Genomic DNA, 17,225 nt, shown 5'->3' with positions numbered 1-17,225 from the left:
TTTATTTTTAAAAATATTTTATTATTCTCCTCCACTTGACCTCTTGTGGGCGTAGGTCAAACCCACCAGAACATGTAGCATCAGCCTCGGGCCGGCCAGACAGTTTTCAGCCTGAGGCTTCATTCAGTTTCCAGCAGGAAGCATTCAGGCCCACAAGAGGAGGTCAAGTGAGGCAAAGCAATGAAGGTCGTTTACACACAATGTACCAAAAAGCTCTGTGTACAGAGTAAAAAAAGCACTCAAAGCAAACTGTGGGGTTATTATTGCAGCTAAATTGAGATTAAAAGGCAACAGCAATGTGTGCAAATTAAAGAAAGTGAAAAGTGTTTATTTCATTAAGTACGTTGACCAGCTGGATGTGGGTCAGCTTAGCGGTTCTGTGGGAATCTCCCTCTCCACACAACGCAGGTTACAGGTCATTATGCTCGCCGTCGGTGGCGGGGGGGGCTGCGGGGGACTTGTAGGGCAGCTCGTCTTTAAACGGGCTGTCTTTGGCTGGAGAGAAGCGGAACTCCTCGGGCACCTGGTCCTCGGGCTTGACCTTCTTGTAGAAGCCCAACTGGCCCAGCAGCTCGTTGATCTCGGAGCGACTCATGGCGGACAGGGCGATCCGCTGTGGAGGGACGTGAGCCGGCACGGGACCGAAGCTCGGTGTTAGTCTGGATTTGTGCTGGTGAGGGTTCAGGTTTGTGGTAATTCTGCCCCCAAGTGGCCAGAAACAAAAGAGCAATGCAGCAATACATTTTAGCTCAAGGTCTTAATTCCAGCAGGATTTACAGATTGACAATAATTGTTGTATAAAACCTAATAACTGACATCACAACTGTCCACATGCTGTAATCCCATTTAAAGTGTACATATAGAGCGTTTGACAGATTGCCCGTTGCCCTACAATGAAAATATATGTACGCTGCAGGAGAAGAACTTACATCCAGCTCTTCATAGTAGTGGTTCAGGAGGACAAGCTCAGGGTCGGCCCCAGGAATGTGCTTCATCACCAGGTTATGGCTGAGGGAGGGGTGGTTAAAGAGGGCACTTTTTACTGTGTGCAATTGATGAACGGACATAAGTAACCGCAGTGGATGCTAAAGGATACTAAAGAGGAATGTCCTGGACCACGAAGGCTTTGACCTGGAGACAGAGGAGGGGATTAGAGGTAGTTTTGGTTACAGACACACTAAGGACGGGGGTGAGGCTCCAGCTCTAACAGGGTGTTTTGTACTTGTGGACCACATGCCAGATAGTTACTCACCTCTATGAGCCTGTTCAGCTGTCATCCACCACACGTCTGGGAAGAAACAGAACATCACATACAGGAAATGTTTATGCAGTTATCAACACGTGGTTATGACCCAAATGAAACGCAGTGTTGATAACAAATCCAGATTTAAAATTAAAATAGAAAATCTGGGCTACAGGTGTTGAGTATCAGCAGGTGTGACTAATCCAACAATAGCTACAATAGCAGCGCATTACAAGCGGATCAGGTGGTGATTTGATGACACCCTGGGGGGGGGGGGGGGAGTGATGAGTTTTACAAACTTTTGTGCAGGAATAAGACCTACAGATCCACACCCTCATGGTTCAGACTCAACTACCTTAAATCATTGTCATCAACTGACAAAGCAGCATATTTGTCTAAGGAGCCGCAGCTCATCAACGCGCATGCGCCGCGGAAAGTGAGGCCACGTACACGTAGTAACAGGTTAGTAACACAAGCCAATCCAACTAAAACAACCACATAAACACAACCAGCCTCGTATGCAGCCCGGTGTCATGGAAGCTACCTGGGGAGGGAAGGGGGGGGGGGGACGTACCTCCACTCTCGCCTTGGCCAGCCGGTCCAGGTCCTTCAGCGCCACCGAGCTGCAGTGAAGCAACGCGGCCAGAACGACCCGCCACATGGCTGCGGGAGCAAGGATGATGTGCAGCTCTGTCACGTCCGGACCTCTTGCCACGTCGAGAGGGAGAGGGGGGGGGGGGGGCGTGCAGGACGCTCATTGGTTATCTGCGAAATCCCTTTTTTAGATGCAATCCAATACATTTAAATGCATCCTTTGATGCTTGGAAATGTAGAAAAATGACATCTAAGACATGAAAGAAAACATACACGAGCTGATATATCGTCAAACTAGTTTTATTTAAGTATTCTAGGACCGTGCAGGCGGAAGATGGTGTGTGTCTTTTATATCCAGAAACCATGCTGAGAGCTGTGGAAGTAAATCCATAATGTGAAACATTCCCTATGGGGAGTTCATTAGGACAATGGCACACTGGAGAGAAACCCTTTACAAAGTGAGTGTTCCTTTACCACGATGTAAATGATTTGTTAGAGGTCGGATCGGTTATTCCTTCAACAACTGCTTTCTTGCTTCATTGGATGAGACAAAGTTCAAGGTGGGGTTAGTTTGAACAGGAAACACGTCACTGCAGGTCATGGCATCCGAGGCGAAGGTTATTGTAATAATGTTGGTCCAGTTTGTTTGCACCACGCAGCTACGTCACATTTAAAACTTAGTTTTTACAACTGAGGCCCTATTTTTCCAGATTAGATTTGTAAAGGGAGCATGTTTATGGTGAGTACGAAACAATAATTGTTTTATTTTTTCGCCTTATATTTTTGTAATGTATTGTTAGTATAATGGTATAAATTAGTATAAATATTAGTATGTTAGTATAAGTATAAATGTATATTTTTATGTATTTACCTTCTGGCATAACCTTTAGAAACATGCTGCAGTCAGACAACAACATCTGGAAATAAAAGCCTTGAAGAACCGTGAAACGAGATTAAGGCAGTAATATATAGCTTGCGTGTCACCTTTTGACCTCTTTGAACAAAGGTCAAGGGTCACATGCACGTGCAAAAGTATCATTTACTACTTATCATACTGGTACTTGGGCTCGGCTATCCCCCAATACAACGCCCTTTAATTAATGAGCTGTTTGCCTGGGAACATTCTGTCAAGTGTAATGAAACATGAGGCTGACTTAAAGATTGCTTTCCTACGTTTGCAAAACAAAGTTCTAACAATAAGAAACCATATATATATATATATGGTTTCTTATTGTATATATATATCCTCCATTTATTATTCATGGACAATTGTACCATACCTATTTGACTCAGTATCGGACTGACATGCAATATCAGTATCAGTGTTGGAGCATCGTTTTATTACACATGTCCCATATTAAATGTATTGAAATACATAGTGTGTACATAATAATAAAAAAACTTAAGTTTGGCTTAAGTTGTTTAATTCTAAGTTCATCATCAGCTGAAGTGGGCCCTGCTAAAGTAACGTCTAGTAGAGACATACAGAGCTCAATCAGGGTAATGTAACAGATCTGGAACACGTTTCTAATAAAAACTCTGCTTTTAATATAGTCTTGGCTTAAACCAAGTCTTTATTTAATGAGGACAGGGTTCAGTGGAGGAAAGGCCCAAAGCAAATGTTTGACTAGGTCTCCCCTGACAAGTATCTTAAAAGTACAAAGTTCTGCCAAGACAACATCAAGGATCCTCTACCCGTGACTCCTGATGCAATGGGGAGGGGGAGGGGGAGGGGACAGGGGGGGGGACAGGGGGGGGGGGTGCTTCAACAATACAAATTCTCTCAGGCAAGAAGAAGCTCAGAAGCAGGTGCTTCACTGCGCGGCTTTGCGCCAAACACTTCTCCCTAACTACCGCTAGGGGTCAGTAGAGCGTCACCATAGACTTAAACTACATAGAACGGCTCTTTTTTTCATGCTCACTGTACAGTTAAAAGGCCATTTGGCATGCGCACATCCATAGGAGACCGCAGGTCGGTGTTACGTAAGCCGATGTCGAGCGGAAGTCATGTTTGGTGTATTTGCCATGACGTTTCCTTTCTGCGTGCTTTAGTTCTGTGCGCTGCACGCTGCGCGTAATCATCACCCACCGCCGGCAGACCTTCTCTCCTTCTCTCTCTCCTTCTCTCCTTCTCTCTCTCCTTCTCTCCTTCTCTCTCTCACGGTCCCGGACGGTTTGTTTTCATCTGCCGGGCACCGGGAAGGCGGAGCCCGGCTCTTTGAACCAGGAGGCACAGGAACGTTTCTGAGATGTAGCTTTTCTGGCAAATCTATCGGCAGCATCGCTTTCCAAACCCACCTGTCACCTCGCTGCTTAGGACGGAAGCAAGGACGGAAGGAAGGAGGGAAGGAAGGAAGGAAGGAAGGAAGGAAGGCAAACAGGCGCTGGGATGCCGATGGATTCATCTTGGAGGGAAAGTTCAGCCTGTTTTCAGTTAGCGACTCACTTCTTGTCGTGATTCGTCTAAATTCACAACCTGCACCGAGGAAGACGAGGCACCTCTTCATCTGTAGAAACATTTCACCCAAGATCCATCAGCTGTTCAAACATCAACGTACGAGAACCCAAACAGGTAAAAGGTGATCCCAGATCAGCTGTGTTTATTGTGTTGATAATTACTCACCAAGAGACAGAAGAAACACACATAGAGGGACATGTGTTGTTCACTATCGTTTCATCTTGACATCACCTGTAAGTGGGTCTAGTTGTGCGTCTACGTGAGAAGTGATGGTGACACCGTGCACGCTACATCATGTGTTTGCAGAGGAACACGATGATTAAGAAGGAACCAATCAGACATTAGTTTACACGTAGACTTTGATGATTTCCTAAGCTCATCTAAAGCAGATATACACACAAATCCATGCACACACAGGCACTCGTGTGTCTGACGTTAATATGTGATGGCACTTCAATGAAATACAATGACCTTCATCCCCTTTGTCAGCCAGATGAATATTGTCCTTGAAGCAGCAGTGTAATAAGGCCAGATGGTGGATTTGTGTGCTGCTGCCGAGCCAGCAGTAATTTATGTGTACATGTAAACATGTGTGTCTACCTACCATTGGCCGAATACCAGGGCCTGCTTCACTTTAAGTGTGCAATGTACTTGAGTTCTAGTGTTTACATAACACTAGATATCAAATGTCAAAAAAACCTTCTCTTGCTAGTCGAGAATTCTTCTTGTCGACTGTAATCTTTTTGTAAATGATGACCCACTGGATCACTTACAGCGTAGTATTCAGATGACTGTTACATGCAACGATGTAATGTAATGCGATTGATGCACTGCTGGAGGATTAAGCTGCAAACATAACCATCTGTAGCCAAAATGGGTTTCAAAAGGCTCTATTAGATTTGACTTCAAATTCACTGATTATAACTCACCTTACCTTACAAGTTCGCTCAGTGCAACAGAACGTGAGAACTGTGAAGCTACTGTTCTGTATTCTCTTATTAAACCCACTATCTGAACAGGAAGGAACATGCACGCAATAGCTTTTCCTGCACATGCAGATGTTATTCCACATAGACGTGGCTTTTTTGCACAGTGGGTTTATTTCTATCTTTACTAATGATTTTTTTGTCACACTTGATTGCATAGCCAAATTCCTTCACAGATTATGTTGGATTCAATGGAAATCTTCACCCCATTTACTCCACATTGTGCAATGCATGCACAGCCATTACTTAGTGAACTGGGTGCAGCTTTTGCGTCAGATAACAGGCTAAATGAAGCAAACGCGAATGTTTCCATTTGGCTGGCTTCCGTAATTGTTAATTGGCAGAATCTGAAATGTCTATTTACGACACAATTTTTTGCTGTGCAGATGCACATGTCTGCAGTGTTCAAATGTTACCAGAATACTTTTGACAACCTGCATTCTAGGCTGTGACCTAATCAGAAGGATGAGGCCCCCTGGATACAGGAGAGGGAATCTTAGTGGCACAAGGACCCAGGGGAGCCATTTACAGCTGTGGCAGCAGCTGCAGCAGTGATTTTGGCCCAGGTCACCATTAGTGTCCCTGTCACAGGGGCATATGGCCCCGGAGGCCCTGAACACCAACACCCTGTCTGGCTGTAGCAACATGGGAAACATTTTGGTTGGAATGACGCTGTGCAGCCGTGCAGAGCAGCAAAAATCGATGTGTTACTCTCTTTGAATATAAAGAAATATGTCTTCCGACCACTCAACAGACTCCGCCGTCCAAAACTATCTGTGTTGTTAAATAATCCCATCAAGAAGATTGGCGGGAGCCTGCTGTCTGTTAGAATGCATCCCTCCTGGTTCTCTCAGCTTCCTCCCCCTCAGGAGGGTGCATGTAAACACCACGTTATCAAATCATTTCACCCTCTCCTTGTGAACGTGAGCAGAATAAGAAGTGGAATCTGTCAACGCGGTTCCCAGAGAAAAAAGTATTTGAAGTTTGACAGAATGGTAGTTTTTTGCATGCAGAAGGAAGAATCTCTGAATGTGCTTTTTCTAAATAAACAATTTAGTATCAATGACACCAAAAATTCCTGCATACTGGACCATCTTCCTCATACATGGTTTGAACATGTTCTTAGCCTGGATAATATCCCCATGTTCCCGAGCCACTGGGTATGATAACGTCCAGTTGCCATGGCGTACTGCGGCGCCTCCACCTCACAGCGACAGGGAGGTGTTTGGCTGAAGCAAACAATGCAGAGAATGTCCCCTCAGAGCACAGGGGCTGTAGAAGAGGAAAGCAATGAAAGCACTTCAGGCCAGGAATAGTTTGGGCCCTCGTCTTGGTGTGAACGGAAAAATACAGGATGTGGAAAATCAAATTGGTGGGATGAGCAAATCAATGGCTATGCAAGGAAGGTGGTGAGATGGAACAATAGCATCTGGGAGGGGATGGGAAGAGAAAAAGGATTAGAGAAACGGGACGATGAGACAGAGAGAGAGAGGGGGGGGGGGGGATTAAGGCTGGAAAACGAGATAGTGCCAGAGGGAAGTGTGAGAGAATCAGTGTGGAGACACTGTGAAGAGACACAGTCACTCGCTCCCTCAGCTCGTTTTGCTCCCACCCCCTCCCCCGTGTGCCCTGCCGCCCTCCACACTCCCCCCACCCACCGAATGCCATACATGGGCCATATGAATACATTATGCCCCGCCGAGGCACCCGCCTATTGGTGGACCCGAAAGACCAGCGTCTCTGGGCGCATGCAGAGTACCGAGGCACGACCTCCGTCTCTTCAAGGTCGCGGGAGTAGTTATGAGAGCTCTGTCGTTTCTCCGTCCCCAAACAGAAAATCCTAGAGGACAGCATTTGAACCATGTTGAGCGTATGATGGGTTAATGGCTTCCATGATTTGGTTGTGTGTCATAAAGGACTGAGACTTTTCATGGTGCCATACCGTGTGTTGCACTTTTATTACTCTACTGATGGATCTGGGTCGGCCTGCCACAGTTTTTTGTCTAAATCAGCTATTCTAAGGATCATCATGTCCACAAGGACACGTCCCATTCTATACTCTACGTGGCGAGTGTTTTAAGGATTCAACATCCAAACAATCCCTGCTTGTTTTTGAATCATCTCTGGTGATGTAATGTATGGACTACAGTACCCTAATGCATTTCTTCTTTAGATTGGCCAAGATTTTTTAAAACATTTGACACTCCAACATCTTCAATCATGTTGGATATCATCATCATTACTTTTTTTAATCAATTAATTGAAGTAGTAGCTGTTGATGTAAAATGCTTCCTGTGTCTTTGATTTCATTTGAAAGCTTTTGAAAATTGGTTGTGCATGAATTTATATTTTGTCCCATTAATTAGCAGTAGATAAAGGCAATGCAGCCATTTATTCTTGCCATAATTGGATGGATCGTTACTCCATTATTAACGCTCTCTGAGTCCGTCTGATCTCTCTGCAGCTCCCTCTCAACGCATTGTTGTTTATTCCATGCGGTTTGTTTATGTGGTTCTGATCCATGCAGCATCCCCTCATGTCAGTGTGTGGCAGGTGCCGTGAGCTGATAGGAACTGACTGAGCATCTCTCTGGTTACTGGACCTGCAGGCGGCTTAGGCACAAGTAGGGAGGAGGATACACGGTGTCCAGGCTTGCTTTTATCCAAATGTTCCGACCTAAAGCTCCAAGAGGTCAGGACAGTAGGAGAATTTGTGAATCCTGGTCTCTTCCTTATCCTCTCTTGTTGTTTTTTTGTATATTGTTCTTTCTGATGTCTTCTTCTGTCAGTCCATGTGACTGCATTTATCCATTTTCAAGGCCTTGCTATGGCAGGTAATTGAAAAGTCACCACGGTTGGAGCTTGAATGACTCACTCGGTTGCCCTGCTGGGTCAAGATGTCTCATGACAGCCCCCACTCATCAGCTGAATTCACTTGTCATTTGTGAAGTAGGCCACATGGCTTTCTGTCCAGTGAAAGGCATGTACTGTCTCTGTATAGTCTTAGAATACACTTTCCTGATTACATCATGTCATCATTTTACACATTTACATCATTTTTCTTTGACGATTCTGATGCTGAACAAGAGTGTTATCTTCAGAGTCATTCGTTTATTGATGTTCCAGATGACTTAAACAGCTTAAATGATAATGTAATGTGCATCTTGCAAGTTGAAACATTCCTTTTTTTTGCCTCAGCAAGCTTAAGAAATGGACCAAAATACTCCGATCCAAATCCAGACGGAGGAAGACGACCCAAAAGGAGCAGCAGACGCTTTAACAATAACTCCAGCTACAGAACCGGAGGCAGCGGGTCCAGCCACAGATTCCACCCAGCCTGCAGCTCCTGCCAGGCCCCGACGGCCACAGAGAAGTGCCAGAGTAGAGGGCTCCGTGGACATCTCTGAGCCCAAAGCTGAGCCCAAAGCCGAACCCACTCTGGTGGCAAACCAGCAGGAGACAGAATCTGACGGCCCAGCGGCCAGTCGCCCCAAACCTTCTCGCACTGCAGCATTCAAACCCACAGGCGAGCGCGCCGGGCCAAGCGCCAAGGCTGGTCCGAAAGGGCCGGGCCACCACCCGGTGAGGGCTGCGTCGGTGCCCCACCCACCGGACAGCAGGCCCGTGGCTCCTCACTCAAACCCTCATGCACAGCGGGCGTTCTCTGTAGCCGGTACTGCAGACACACAGGCCCAGCTTGTGGAAGACTTCAGGCAAGTTCCCTCATCAGTGCTTGTTCTAATGTCTCTCAGCTTCCTTAATGTCCGCTTTCCATCCAGAACAGCTGAGCACACAAAGGCTTAATCTACACTGACAGACGCTGCAGTGTAGATTTTGGTGATTTTTCGCTTCATGCTGCGACCATCATTATTTGACACTGTTATTTGCTTCTGTCAGGAAACATCTCCTTATTAAACATGTTCTTTTTTGTTTAGGTTTTACAAATTCAGAAACCACATGAGTCTAATTTGATCTAATCTTTGTGGATTAATAAATCATTGACATAGAAGCATAAAAAGCAACATAAAACCCCCCAAAGCGCAGCAATATTATCCCCTGAAAGGCCGATATCCTGTCCCACTACCATTGGAAAGTAAAAAGATGATGACTTGATTTTGAAATAATTTTTGACAAACATGGATCAACCTGCAACCTGACGGGCTCTTTTCCAGGTGTTTATAGGTTCAGCTGTTTCAGGTCTGCAGGTTGTCATCATCAGGCCTGTTACCAATGACCGTTTACGACATCTTGTCTCCAACAGGCTGCACTTCATCACTTGGAACGTGGGTTCGGCCACACCGCCTGATGACATCACCTCCTTGCTGGGGCTGAATGTGGGAGATGGAAACACTGACATGTACATTATTGGGTGAGTGTTTTGCTCCAGCTTGAAAGCTTAAGCCTCCATCTATGCACACCAAAGATTGTCACTAATGAGCAGTCAGGCTCAGTTCTGAACCCCGGGGACGTCTCTCTCCTCATGGCTACTTTCCTTTCATTTATTAATCCAGCATTACGTTATCAAAGCTTTCCCTTATCAGCTCCTCTTGAATCTCTGTTGGATTTTGACCCCTGTGTGTTGCTGTTTGTCGTTTTTCTTCAAGGCTGCAGGAAGTGAACTCTATGATTAACAAAAGGCTGAAAGATGTCCTCTTCACAGACCAATGGAGCGAGGTCTGCATGGAGAGACTCAGCCCCTTTGGTTATGTGCTGGTCAGTAATGGCTTTTATATTAACACACATGCACACTCTCACACAGCTTACATTCATACGCATTGCGTTATCGATGGTTAGGGTTGGGTTGGTACCAGCTGAGGTTGGTGTGCGATACTCCGTTGGCCCGGTGAACCAAAGTGTGAATCAACTGTCGAGCTGAAAGAGCTTCACAAAGGTCTCTCAGGATGTTTTATTTTTGGATCACGTTGTTGTCGGTGTTGACATCCCTCTGACATTGAGCCTGATTTAGTCCCCCAGTTATGTCGTGCACTGCTACTATAGCTTAAACCTTGTGAAAATAATTTCCACATGACTTCCTTCATGTGGGTATTTATGAAATGAACAGGTTAAGGGGATTTAGTTGGGATTTTAAGTAGAGGTAGATTACGGTGTCATTGGGAATCTGTGTATGTAACAAGGTGGACGGAATCACCTTAAGAAGAGAAGATGTTGGAAGATGTTGATGTTTTTGTGGGCCTCATAATTAGAGACAGGAAAAAGCAAGCTGTTGTTTAGCTCTAAACTTATTCCAAATGTCAAAACTTCTCTCTACCTCTCCAACACTCTTGTCTTTGGACTAATTGAATTTCTTTTCTCTGCCTAAATGTAGCACACTCCCAATATTCATCGATATGAATGAGAAATGCTTTTCTTCCCACAATGCATTCAGGCACAGGTGCACCCTTTTGGACTTTTCCCATAGAAACACACGTACCACACATAAAGTTAGTCAACTTCACGGCTCAGTAGATTCCATTACGCAACGAAAGTAGTTCAAATAGCCGGTTAGTATACAAGCGAGTCACGTGCAGAGATGTGTGCCTCCGTTGCCACAGGCCTTTCAGGCGGGCTGTGATCAAGCTTCTTCAGCCTGCAATTGGGGGTTGGGATCTGTTGACCACTGCAGAGAGATGAACATAAATATCTGGAGAGGGGCTTGACTTATCCAGCAGATCTTATCTTATCCATCTTGTTACCCAATGCATTTAGCAGCTTTCTGCAGCCACAGTAGACCACGAGCTATGGCCTCCTTAATGTGTGACTCCATGTAGAGTAGAGAGAGAGCCGCTGGCCTCTGCAGGGAAAATGAAAATGCAAAGGGTTAGAGAGGGGGGGGGGGAGAAAAGGACACACACAACGCCTGCCTCAGCTCTGAGAATTTGTGTATTGAAAGTTTAGTGTACATTATAAAGATTATCAAAGAACTGTAAACGTGCTCTCTGTTCAGGATTAGGCAAAGTGCCTCCTTATATTTCCCTATATTATCCTATTTCATCCTGCATGTCTGTCTGTCCTCCTGTGCCTCCCTCAGGTGACCTCCCAGCGGATGCAGGGGCTGCTCCTCCTGGTCTTTGCCAAGTACTTCCATCTGCCCTTCCTCCGCGGTGTCCAGACTGAGACCACCCGAACCGGCCTCGGGGGTTACTGGGTGAGACAGCTACTGCCAGCCTTCTGTGGTCAGCACTCCATTGTGGACATTTCACAACAGGCTGTTGGATCCCGTTTGTATACTTGAACCAGTTCTATGAAAACAAAGAGCAGGTCGAGAAAACTGGGAGAAGAAAAAATGGGTTGATGAACTAGTTTAGAACTAAGATCCTGTTGACTGAAATGATGACATGAGGCTCCGTTGGGATAGAATTCCTCCCCGTTGGCGCTCATCGGGCCTCAGCCTATTCTTCACATTTTACACTGAAACATATCCGTGACCTCCTCCTGTCTCCCCACTGTGCAGTCTACTGTACAGCATTACATTTTTACATTTTTGAGAAGTGAAAGGATGAGAAAACGAACACAAAAGCTCTGTTCCCTACGTGGTTGTTTTCTCTTTCTTTAAAATGCTTTGACCCCCCCTTGTACCTGCCGGTGTTACAGGGGAATAAAGGTGGTGTTAGCGCCCGCATGACGGCGTTCGGACACACCATATGCTTCCTCAACTGCCACCTGCCGGCTCACATGGAAAACTCTGGGCAGCGCATGGAGGACTTTGAGAGCATCCTGCAGCAGCAGCAGTTTGAGGGCCAGACGGCCACTGGTGTTCTCGACCATGAGTGAGTCGGCACAACATTTACGCCCTCATGAAGCCGTGGAGGTCCATCCCAGACAGGCAGGAACTTGTTTTAGTTAATGGAATCATTTCTTTGTTTTTCACAGTGTGGTGTTCTGGTTTGGGGATCTTAACTTCCGCATTGAGGACCTGGAAATGCAAGTCATTAAAACCGCCATCGATACTAACAAATTCCCAATGTTGTGGGAAAAGGATCAGGTAAAACATGCTCTCTAAGTACATGCTGAAATAGTTGTCTAGTGGACTAATCACTGTGTATGTGATGCCACTAGAAGGCACTAGAGAGACATGCTGACTTCTCCTTCACGGTTGCAGCTCAATATGGCCAAAGACAGTGAGACCGTCTTGGAGGGTTTCCAAGAGGGGCCGCTGAAATTCCCCCCCACCTACAAGTTTGACGTTGGAACAGATACATATGACACAAGGTTGGTCGTGTGAGGTGCTGCTTGGAATTTTAGGCCACTGCCCTGATTTCACGGACTCTAGTTTAAGAATAATCCCTTTTCCTAAAGGTCTCCACTAGCACAGAGGAAGTGACTGATTCTGGTTTTCGTTTTCTATATATTTTGTTCACCCAGCGGGAAAAAACGTAAACCGGCTTGGACCGACCGGATCCTGTGGCGCCTGAGAGCCACCGCCGCTGCCGGCGCTGCTCTCGGCGCAGGAAAGCGTGGCTCCACTTTGGGGCTGGCCAGTGGGACCAAAGTGACGCAACACTACTACCGGAGTCACATGGAATACACCGTCAGTGACCACAAACCAGTCTCCTCCATCTTTACCCTGCAGGTGAGACTTTTCACCACTTTAAACCATCGTCCGTGCTGTAGTGGATAATTGATGCTCGGGACACATTTTAATCTTTACAGCCATTTGATAGTCAACCATCTTCATTTTTTATGATTACTCAAGGATATTTGTGCGCTGTAGAAAGGTTTATGGTAAATGTTGTCTTTAGTTCCCGTACAAGTTAGATGTGCCGCTGGTCACAATCATAGTGGAGGATGAGTGGAACAGTATCGAAGATGCCGTAGCAAAATTCCGCCTGGTGCCCAACTACCCCCGCAGCTCCTGGGACTGGATCGGACTGTTTAAGGTAAACAGTCGTACCTCTCCCCCCCAATTCCATGTTCTGAACAATCCGCGGCGGTGAATCACGTGCGCTACCAATTTGCCACCCTAGGTGGGTTTCAAGCACCATAAGGACTATGTGGGATACGTGTGGGCCAAGCAAGAGGAAGCGGACTTTACTCGACAAGAGCACCAGGTAATCTGGTTGCGTGATGAATTCTCGTTGATGTCTTTTTCTTTCACATTTAATAAATGTCTAAATACCTGCTTCCCAGGTAACCTTTACTGAGGAGGAATTACCAAAAGGCTCAGGAGACTTCATCTTGGGTTACTATAGCAACAACATGAGCACCATTGTGGGTGTAACAGAGCCATTTCAGGTAATCAAGGCACTTTGGCACGGCTTCCTATGTATGTAATACGTTTGCCCTACGAGGGGAATATTACAGCTCTGGGAAGGTGGTGTTCCCATATGCAACCTGTATTATCTTTTTCACCCATCTCCAGATCCAGCTCCCAGCTTCAGGTCTTGATGCCAGTTCTTCGGACAGCTCTGACTTCAGCTCAGACGACGACGGCACCGTCGTCCCCACCAAGGGGGGGTCCCGCAGCCCCAGTCCGTGCAAAGCAAAGCACCGCAGCCACCGTAGCCACAGCCGCTCTGGAAGCCCCACACAGGCCAACGTGAAAGTGCTGGACGTCGCCACGACACCAGCTGAGCGTGAGTCCACAGGACGTCCAGCAGAGGACAGCAGCGGCCAGGTCTCTGCTTCCGAGGAGAAAGAAAAAGACGCACAGGGTTCAGGGGTCTGAAAGCAAACCTCGTCCTGCTGTCGTCACAGATCACACAGCCTAATGTCGTGTCTTTGATCGAATACATCCATTACTCTGTATGTTTTCTGTGATAAAATGATACAGGTTCTGATGCCATCCTTTTCAGGAACAGCCATCTGGTTGGTCCAGACGGCTTACTGTTTGCCTTGAGTTGTTCTATTGAGCTGTGCACATTGTATATATTTTTTTATTTGTAAGTCTTTTCACTCGGTCCTGTGTTTCTTCTACCTTTTGTCCGTTCTCAGGTGTGGACAGTACAGGGAGCTGACACATTGCATTAGGAAATACTCAAGGATCACATGGTCATGCAGCGTACGACAATGGTTTCATACCCTGGACGGTCAGCAGACAACAGTAAAGGCTTTTGAGTCTGATATTCCTGCCACAAACATTACTCACAAATCAATTGCATTAGTTGTGAAACATATATCCCTCTGACCACAGAGACAGAGTTAAAAAATAGTTTAAATCCAAAATACTCGACGGGTCAATCAACAACACAACATCCTCTGCTAATGGAGAGTTCCATGCATTGGATTGAATTGGTGATGCATCTCCTGGTGTGGATTTCCCTGCTTTGGAAATGCAGCATACACCAACCAGGGGAATAACATGCAGGAATCATTTCAAACGTTCCAACAATAAAAAGAGCAGAACCAAAGTGGGTGGGGACGGGTTTAGGGGCCTTGGCTGCTGCTCATGGTCGCAGAACAGCACACGACAGCCTAGAAAAGTTTATATATATATATATATATATATGGATTAAATGAGTGCAGTTGGATGTGATGGTCGTAGAAGCTGTCAGCTCGCAGAGCGTATCTGTCTTGCCAAAACTAGTTGATTAATTGTTTGTCACTATCCCTGCTTTGCCAACTTCAGTGGCAACAACCACAGCAATATCTGAAGCAGGATACACTTACAGTGCGTTTCTGGGACCACTATACGTTTGTCATTTAATGAGGCATATCCAAGCAGTTTAGTTACCTTTGCCAAAAAATACACGGGAAAAAAAGACTCATCTTATTCTTTTTTACTCTATTTTCATGTATGATATGAAAATAAAATGTATTTTGTGTATGATCGTTTTGCAAAAACTCAAGTAAAACTGATAATCAATCTGGATATCTCTGACAAATGTGAGCAGGAGCTCTACTATGTAGAGCTGCTATGGGGCTTTGCATTGTATGAAACAAAGCTCCACTCTAGTGAAATATCTCCATGCCAATGCGTTATTTTAACTACATTCAATGGTCCTACCTAATGCTTTATTTTATTAGATGATTTCTTTTCAGGTGTCATTCGCTCAGATCCATCTAGTCATAGGGGTTAGCCGACCATAACAGTAGTCGTCATGTTGCATTGTTACTGTGTGACCTCTGATGCACCATTTTAGACACATTGTACTTTTGGGCTGTTAGCGTAGGACAGTGTGTGCTGTTGTAGCTGTAAGTGTCTGTATTCAGTTTCTGTGTGGATGTGTTTTTATGGATGTGTGTGTGTGTGTGTTTGTTTGGGAGTGTGTGTGTGTGACTGTGTTTGCATGTTTGCTTACATACTGTACATTCCGGTACTGTAATTCTTGTGCCGTAAAGTGCTGTTTTTGACTCCTCTTTGTTATAATAGTGGAAGTGAAATTTGTTAGAAAAGCTTGTTGAGAACAGTGACGATGTAAACGTGTTAAGTGAAGACATGCAGTTAAGCTTGCATTAATCTGAAATAGTTTGAAAAAATGTCATAGTACATTCTTGTATTGTCTTTGAAATGAAAATGCTAATGGGCCTTTGTTTAGAGTAATATGTTTAAAAAAGATTAAGATTGTACAACTTTGTCTTACTTTAGGTCATTTAGATAAGTAAGGTCAGTTCTGCTGTCATGACCAGTAACTATCTATTGTGAAATGGAAAAAAATATCAGAATGTTATTATTTTGTAATTATGTGGCTAAAATAGAAGAAATATATACACGTAAAGGATTAATATTAAGTATGTTAGCAAATTATATATAGGAGACAATCTATGCCGCAATGATGATTTTACCTAAATTATGTATTTATTTTCCTATTTCATTTTTAAATGAGCCTGAATTCTGCTGGCCAGTGAGGGAGCATTATGTCAAAAGTTATCAGAGAATATTGATGATTATTTTCTTCTCCTGTAAGGACCTAGTGAACATTCTCCATTTTAGCCAAAATGTTGCTTTAATTGTCTGAAATGAGGATTGTTTAGTCAACAGATATTTGTATAATTATGAATGAAATCGACTAAAAATATTAGACGCCTGTGAGAAATCATAAGAAAAGTTTATCTCAGTGAAAACATCTGATCAGCTCAGTGAGAAGGGTTTTTTAGGGGCTGCTTTGCTTTGTTCTCAAACCCCGAAACTAGTGAAACTGTCCAAAGACAAAATATACTCTCCTTCAAACTGTGCTGTCTGTGTGCTTCCTGTGTGTTTATGAAGTTTCCTAAATGGTCATTAGCTGAAACATTTTATATTACAATTTAATGTATTTTTTTTCTTATTTATAAGAATAAGTGAAGAGTTTTGTATTTATTTTCTTCTCACTTAAATGTGTGAGAATGAGAGTGCTGAAGTGTGACTGAAATGTGGTTTTACAAAGTAAATACGAGGCGATGCCCTGAGAAAATGCAACCTGGGCTGCTAGGACCTTTACATGAAGACATGCAAGTAGTAACTCCACGATTACTACACCTACAACCTTCCATATGCATTGTATTTCATTATGGATGATATCATTTAACCTCATTGCATTTTTACCAGATTTCGGATGGCCCTTCAGTCTTTTATTAATCAGCTTTTACAGCCATTTGAATGTGGACTTATTGTTGGATACAGTGGATGTTGATTGATATTTTAGACTTTCAATGTAAATATGGACAACCAGCAGGACACACATCCTGCACAAGGCAACAGCAGGTGTATCTTGCATCATGCTTTTGATCTCTGAAAAGAAAGGGTCCGCCCTGCAAATTCATGGTGACAAATGACTTTACCCCCCTGATGCAACACCGGTCAGAGATTGAGTTGCTTTGTTCAGTGACAATACATAGTATAATACCATAATTCAATTGGCTGACGAGAAGGGTAAACACAGACAACACTAACGGCAATGTAATGAAACAAGTGTAAATGTTTGTTCTGGGTTTCATTTTTCCATCAAGGTTGAATTTCTGCTTATAAAACTTTACTGTAGAACAGTATTTTTGTGTTGAAGGCAACCTTTAATATTTGACCATTTCTA

General features: G+C 44.5%; 2 protein-coding genes across 3 annotated transcripts; one reads left to right on the top strand and one right to left on the bottom strand.

The window, feature by feature from the left end:
- Positions 1 to 1,946, bottom strand: selenom (selenoprotein M). The gene is made up of 5 exons (XM_037481410.2): positions 1,818 to 1,946; positions 1,253 to 1,288; positions 1,097 to 1,131; positions 930 to 1,008; positions 1 to 613 (listed from the first exon to the last, which is right to left on the bottom strand). Exons 1-5 carry the CDS (start codon positions 1,902 to 1,904, stop codon positions 410 to 412), a joined length of 441 nt encoding a protein of 146 aa, XP_037337307.2. The 5' UTR covers positions 1,905 to 1,946; the 3' UTR covers positions 1 to 409.
- A 500-nt stretch (positions 1,947 to 2,446) lies between these two features.
- inpp5jb (inositol polyphosphate-5-phosphatase Jb) lies at positions 2,447 to 16,424 on the top strand. Of its 2 annotated transcripts, none has more exons than XM_037482974.2 (13): positions 2,447 to 2,576; positions 8,479 to 8,993; positions 9,542 to 9,649; positions 9,885 to 9,993; positions 11,309 to 11,425; positions 11,872 to 12,047; positions 12,151 to 12,262; positions 12,380 to 12,489; positions 12,643 to 12,850; positions 13,020 to 13,157; positions 13,245 to 13,328; positions 13,408 to 13,512; positions 13,640 to 16,424. In XM_037482974.2, the coding sequence occupies exons 2-13, from the start codon at positions 8,491 to 8,493 to the stop codon at positions 13,943 to 13,945; spliced, it is 2,076 nt and encodes a 691-aa protein (XP_037338871.2). In that variant the 5' UTR covers positions 2,447 to 2,576; positions 8,479 to 8,490; the 3' UTR covers positions 13,946 to 16,424. The 2 variants fall into 2 exon arrangements, with proteins under 2 accessions (XP_037338871.2, XP_037338870.2); XM_037482973.2 differs by lacking the exon at positions 2,447 to 2,576 and adding an exon at positions 3,744 to 4,409 and having other exon boundaries at positions 13,640 to 16,422.
- Positions 16,425 to 17,225: the final 801 nt, after the last annotated feature.

Source organism: Pungitius pungitius, chromosome 5 (genome assembly GCF_949316345.1).
Source record: "Pungitius pungitius chromosome 5, fPunPun2.1, whole genome shotgun sequence".
Taxonomy (NCBI): domain Eukaryota; kingdom Metazoa; phylum Chordata; class Actinopteri; order Perciformes; family Gasterosteidae; genus Pungitius; species Pungitius pungitius.
The sequence above is the reverse complement of the archived record's forward strand: the minus strand, read 5'-3'. Positions and strand labels throughout refer to the sequence as shown.

Coding starts and splice junctions, on each gene's coding strand:
- inpp5jb (XM_037482974.2), top strand. CDS start 8,491: ATGGACCAAAATACTCCGATCCAAATCCAGACGGAGGAAGACGACCCA. Junction 11,426..11,871: donor CCGGCCTCGGGGGTTACTGG/GTGAGACAGCTA, acceptor CCGGTGTTACAG/GGGAATAAAGGTGGTGTTAG. Junction 12,048..12,150: donor ACTGGTGTTCTCGACCATGA/GTGAGTCGGCAC, acceptor TGTTTTTCACAG/TGTGGTGTTCTGGTTTGGGG.